At 21.8% G+C, this 5930-nt stretch overlaps 3 protein-coding genes across 3 annotated transcripts in view, besides 16 other annotated features; 2 read left to right on the top strand and 1 right to left on the bottom strand.

Annotated features, from left to right (window-relative positions):
* Window positions 1–3454, bottom strand: part of EDI_133210 (uncharacterized protein) — a gene marked incomplete at both ends in the record, with an annotated part of 3846 nt that extends 392 nt beyond the window's left edge. Inside the window, one exon of the mRNA XM_001733366.1 lies at window positions 1–3454. This exon is cut by the window's left edge and continues 392 nt beyond it. Within this exon, the coding sequence (XP_001733418.1) occupies window positions 1–3454 (3454 nt within the window).
* Window positions 127–168: a sequence feature (AT_rich).
* Window positions 206–246: a sequence feature (AT_rich).
* Window positions 293–320: a sequence feature (AT_rich).
* Window positions 2109–2129: a sequence feature (AT_rich).
* Window positions 2192–2273: a sequence feature (AT_rich).
* Window positions 2375–2426: a microsatellite.
* Window positions 2539–2765: a sequence feature (AT_rich).
* Window positions 2904–2946: a sequence feature (AT_rich).
* Window positions 3064–3141: a sequence feature (AT_rich).
* Window positions 3455–3466: 12 nt separating the features above from the next.
* Window positions 3467–3501: a sequence feature (AT_rich).
* Window positions 3502–3527: 26 nt separating this feature from the next.
* Window positions 3528–3573: a microsatellite.
* A 45-nt stretch (window positions 3574–3618) lies between these two features.
* EDI_133200 (dual specificity protein kinase CLK1, putative) lies at window positions 3619–5162 on the top strand (the record flags this gene model as incomplete). The annotated part of the gene is made up of 4 exons (XM_001738278.1): window positions 3619–3839; window positions 4280–4568; window positions 4622–4984; window positions 5034–5162. 4 exons carry the CDS (start codon window positions 3619–3621, stop codon window positions 5160–5162), a joined length of 1002 nt encoding a protein of 333 aa, XP_001738330.1.
* Window positions 3919–3941: a sequence feature (AT_rich).
* Window positions 4123–4152: a sequence feature (AT_rich).
* Window positions 4194–4215: a sequence feature (AT_rich).
* Window positions 4227–4278: a sequence feature (AT_rich).
* Window positions 4574–4620: a sequence feature (AT_rich).
* A 266-nt stretch (window positions 5163–5428) lies between the features above and the next one.
* EDI_133090 (uncharacterized protein) overlaps window positions 5429–5930 on the top strand; it is a gene marked incomplete at both ends in the record, with an annotated part of 810 nt that continues 308 nt past the window's right edge. Inside the window, one exon of the mRNA XM_001733365.1 lies at window positions 5429–5930. This exon is cut by the window's right edge and continues 308 nt beyond it. Coding sequence (XP_001733417.1) covers window positions 5429–5930 — 502 coding nt within the window.

Here is a 5930-nt window from a genome sequence, read left to right as displayed (position 1 = left end):
TATAAATTCTATTTCCATCTCCATAGAATTTTTCTTTACACCAAGTGGGAACTATTTTAGATAATGACTCAATTTTAATCGAAATATTTTTCATTTGTCCAATAAATCCCCAATCTACTGCGATAGTATTTATTTTAAATAAATCAACACTTTTTTTATTTATTATTTCATTAGAAACAATAATGATTGATGGTTCTCTCATAACTTTAATATAAAATATTAAATCATTTTTTATTTGTTTATATTGTTTTGTTTCATCAAGAGATATTTCATCTAATTTATTCATAATTCCTTTATAATAATATTGAATATTAATAATACGTTCTCCAAATGGATTATCTAAGTTAAATTTAATTTCACTTTTCTTATAAATTTTTAATTTTTGTTCTTTATCTTTTCTATTCTTTTGTTTACATGTAAGAAGAATATTAGTGTTATTAATAAAACTCCATTCATTTTCTTCATTTATGTCAATTATTAATACTCCTTTTTCTATTCGAGTATGAATTGTTTTAGTGCTTCCAATAATTGGTATTGTTGCGGGATAATTAAATATATCATCGATATCAAATGACCTACTCCAACAAAGTCCCATTGAATTCTTTCCTCCAAGAATACCAAATTTTAAAATTTTTGGTTGAGTATGTTCAAGTTTTTGAATAACAATTGTTTCATTAATATTAATATATTCTTGATAATTATTAGACCATACAGTTAATACCATCTCACTAGAATTACGTATTTGATATGATGAATTAATCATAATTTCTTTTGTTTTAATACTTAGTTCATTATCTTCAAACCATGTTGTAATTGATGTAGAAAAGAAATATTCATAATTATTAGACACTAACTTAATTTGTTGATCTAATTTTTCATATGATTCATTATCTATTCCAATATAAATATCACTAATATCATTAATTATAATTTCTCTCAAAAATCTAATATTTGGTGTATTAAATAAATAATTCTTATGTGGATAATAATTTAACCATAACCCACTATAATTACTTAATACAAAATTACAATAAAAACAAATACAATTTGCATGTTTTAAAAGATGAATAACAGTATCATTAACTTGAATATATTCATCTTTTGTCATTGATATATTTGTGATTTCAACTTCATTTATATTAACAGAAAGTGTATAAATAAATCCAGAATGTGGAAATAATGTAAAATCAGTTTTTGGTTTAATAACAATATTTATTGGTGTTTCATTTATTGATTTAAGAATAATAGGATAAGGAAGTGCATTTTTTATTGTTTTCATTGATTTAATTAATAATAGAGGAATTGGTTCATTAGAATTAACAATTTGTAAAGAATGAGCAATATCATGATATGATGAAGTTATTGATCGTAAACAAGGAAGAAGGAATTTAAATGATGAAACATCGTATTGAAATGATAGTGATTGATTTAATAAAATGTCATCAAGTCCAATAGTTTGATTTGGTTGTAATGTAAAAGAAATAGAAGAAAATGATAGTGTTAATGGTACTGTTAATAAATTTTGAATAATTGAAGATGAATATAAAATAAGTGTATGAAAAGAATAATAGAAATGTAATGGAATATCTTTAAAATGATAATATGGATTAAATGGTGGAAAAAAGAATGTATATTTTTGAGTATAAATAATAAATGAAATTTCATTGACTTTATTTAATTTAATTATACTATTAGGTTTAAAATCAATACAATGATCATTTTGAAGAATTTTCATTGGAATAGAAGATAGATTTTTAAATGTATAAGTTTCTTGAAGAAAATATGAAAGTATATTTTTTAATTTCTGTAATAAAGAATCAAATAATTGAGGTGGAATAGATATAAATATTGATTCTATTATTATATATAAAGGTATAAGAGTTATTACTATATTTCTTAATGTAATATTTTTATTTTGATAATTAACTTTAAAAGAATCTATTGTTATTTCTTTTACAGTTTCTTTAAAATGATGAAAAACAATTATAATATCATAAATATTTGATTCTCTTTTATTAGATGTATTCCAATCAGTTAATATTATTGTAGTTTTTATAAATTCTAGATTTAAATGTTTTAAAAATGTTTTAATCTTAATCCATAAAGAGTTATTATAAAAAAATAATATACCGTTTTTCTTTAATGGAAGTGAATTTATTTGTGTTGAATAATTATATGGAATAAGAAACTCTTTAATATTTTCTTTTGATTTATTATTAAATGAATTATATTTAGATTGATATTCTTTAGATAACATAAAATAAATATTATTTGTAAATTCTAGATAACTATAAGCTATTTGATATAACGTATAACTATTAATCATTAAATTAATTGTATTTATATTACAATGAATGATAATATTATTAGTTATATTTAATTCTATTTGATTTAATTTGATTAATTCTATTTTATTTGATTTAATTACAAATGAAAGAGAACATGAATTAATTAATGAATTGATATTTAAGTCAGACTTTTTTTCATTAAATAAAATTTTATACATTTCAAATTCATATTCAACTTTAGATATTGAACATATTTTTAATTTTAATATAATTGAATTAATAAAACCCATAACTTTTGTTGAAATATTATGAGTAAATTCATTTTTAAAAACTTTTATTGGAATAAAATCAATAATAATATTAATAAAAGATGAAATAATACTTTTTATTTCTAATTGTAATATTTTTAAAAGAATAATATTGTTATAAAAATCTATAATACAAACTTCTTCATTTGTATTATTTTTTAATAAAATACTATTTTCTATTGGAATTAATAAATCTTGTGAGTGTAAATCAATTTTTTGAAGATAAATGTGAAGAGAAGAATTATAAAGAAATTTAATTGAACAAAAATCAATTTTTGATCTATTCATTAATACACTTGCTTTATCCATTATTATAATATATAAATTATTTTCAATTTCATATTTAATATCTTTTCCTTGAATAAATAATTCAACATTTTGATAATAACATTTAACACTTTGATGTTGAACAATTCCTTTTATATTAAAAATATCAAATGTAATATTACAGTGTTTTTCATGAAAACTTATTTTATTTATATTTAAATTAATTTGATCTAATGAACAATAAATTTCTTTAATAATTTGATACTTAATAATAAATTGAATAAACAAATTAGTAACCTTATCTATCATTAAGTTCCACCATTTCTTAGTTTTTTCTTTTCTTTTTTGATGTCGAATAAATTGAATTAACTCTTTAATGTTATTAAAATTGCTCCATCCTTTAATATTAATAATTTCAATAATCATCATTTTATTCGAAATATAGATACTAATATCTTTAATTTGAATAGAAGAAATTATTTTATTTGACTTAAATAAAAAACATATACCCTCATTTGACCATTTTAATTCGACCCAACTTGGTAATACAAATGAGACAATCCAACATAATAATTGGATTAAAACTCTCATTTTTTGTTATTCTTTTTTATTATTTTTTAGTTTTATTAAGTTTTTTTCTTCAATAAGTTGAATTATAAGTTTTAATAAATAAATAGATAAAACTAATAATAAAAAAATAATAAAATAAAAGGAACTCAAAATTTTTTGTATTAAAAAGTAAAAACGAAAAAAAAATGTATTACAGAGAAATAGCAGAAAAAAACAACTGTATTAATAATCGTTATATTGTTAATGAATATTTAGGTAGGGGAGGATTTTCTAAAGTTATGAAGTGTTATGACCAATTGAGGAATTGTCAAGTTGCACTTAAAATGATTTCAGATAAAGGATTTGATGACCGAAGAGAAATAGAAATAATGAAAATTCTTGCTTCTGCCACAGATCCAAGAGCAAAGTTTGTTTCATTTTACTTTTATTATTATTAAACTGTGGGTTGATAATACTTTCTATTGTATAGAAACCATTTATTACTCTTTATTTTTTTTTTAAAAAAAAAGAAATCTATTTAGAATAACTTACTAATTGCTTGTAATACTCATTGATTGAACCAGAACCACTAGCCAATTTTATTAGCATTAATTGAATCATCAATTTATTGGATTATCTTATTAGCTTCTTGTGTTAATATTAAGAAGAGAAATGTCCAAATAAAATGAACATTCTCTTTAAAATACTAGTTAAAATAATTAATTTCTAATAATTTTTTTGATGAAGAAATATGTATTACAATTATCTCAGTTATTAATGCTTTAATAAAATATTAATATTTACTTCAATCCACTTTATTTTATATTAATATAATAATACATAATAAATAAAATATTGATATTATAGTATTGCAATAAAATATCTTGATTCATTTACATTTAATAAAAGAGATTATATGGTAATAGAACTTAGTGGAATTAATTTATATGATTTTCTTTATGATAATAGAGAAATACCTTATTCTTTGAGTTTTATTAGAAGTGTAGCTCGTCAAACAGTTCAATTTCTTTCATACCTTCATTCTAGAGGAATTATTCATTGTGACATAAAACCAGAAAATATAATGTTAAAAAAAGATAATTATGAAGTTGTAACAATTACTGACGACACTTGTGCAAATCCTGATATTGTAAAAGTTTGTTTAAAAATACTTTTTTTAAACAAAACAAAAATAATTATTTTTTTTAGTACCAACATACAAGAGTTCCAATACATGATGAAATAAAAGTGATAGATTTTGGGTTGGCTACTTTCTCTGAAAATAGATTGCATTTTAGTACTGTTGGAACTCGTCCATATTGTTCACCTGAAATGTTACTTCAAGATGGTTGGTCATATGCAACTGATCTTTGGAGTGTTGGTTGTACATTATTAGAGATGTATGTTGGCTATCAAATTTTTACAGGAAAAAGTGAAAGAGAACAATTATTAAAAATGGAAATGGTATTAGGAAAGTTTCCACAAATATTGTCTCATGACAGTCATTACTTTTCTAAATCAGGTTATGTCATTTGTGAAACACCTCATAATTTTGATCCATCACCACTTCATGTTTGTTATTTTAAATTATTTTTCTGTTTGTAATTAACTCATTAAATAGAGACTTATTGATCATTCAAGACATCCTCAATTTTTAGACTTTTGTACTCAACTGTTATGCCTTAATCCTGAAAAGAGAATAACTTGTACTAATGCATTAAATCATCCATTTTTAAATTATATTGATTGATAATTGGTTATTTTAAATTTTGGTTTTAAGATATGAACTGTGACTAATCTCCATTCGGACAACTTTTAAGTTAAGATTCTCTGAAGAAAGTTACTTTTTCTTTTTTTGAAATGACAATGAAAAATTAGTGAATTTTTAGTGAATCCATAAAATATACATTTGCAATAACAGATAATGATGTTCAGTTTTTAAGACATCTAGAAAAAAAAATAAAAACTATTTTAGTTTCTCTTTAAAATTATTTAAAAAGAGAGGAAAAAAAAAGAATGCAAAGATCGAATTTAAACAATCGTTTTGAATCTCTAACCGTGGCAATTATATCTATTCTTTACAGCTTTTTCAGATTTATCACCTCCATGAGCCATGGCCACGGAAAACTCTCTTCAAAAGAGAAGTTTATCAAATGGCGAAACTATCAAACATGCCAAGAAGCTATCTTTCTTGCTTGTTTAAATGAATTTTGTGATATTCAAATTCACAAACCAGCTAAAAAAGCATTAGTAACGATGCAATTTCTTCCTATTGAATCATTAATATTTTCAAATGAAGATAGTATTTCATTCTCAAAATTAATTCAAACACTTGTTAAACAACGGATGAACTATGAAGTATCAATAGGAGTAGTTCCTAAAACAGCAACAAGAAGAAGTGAAAATTATCGATTTATCCTTTCATTAAATATTCTTTGTGACTTACTTAGTGAATTCGGTTATGTACTCTTATCAAAAGCTCCTTCTCCAAGAAAACATCGGAAAAAGAAAGAGCCAA

Source organism: Entamoeba dispar, genomic scaffold (genome assembly GCF_000209125.1).
Source record: "Entamoeba dispar SAW760 scf_1105229461215 genomic scaffold, whole genome shotgun sequence".
In the NCBI taxonomy this organism is placed as follows: Eukaryota; Evosea; order Mastigamoebida; family Endamoebidae; genus Entamoeba; species Entamoeba dispar.
Note: the sequence above shows the minus strand (reverse complement) of the source record. Positions and strands in the feature narration are given on the sequence as shown.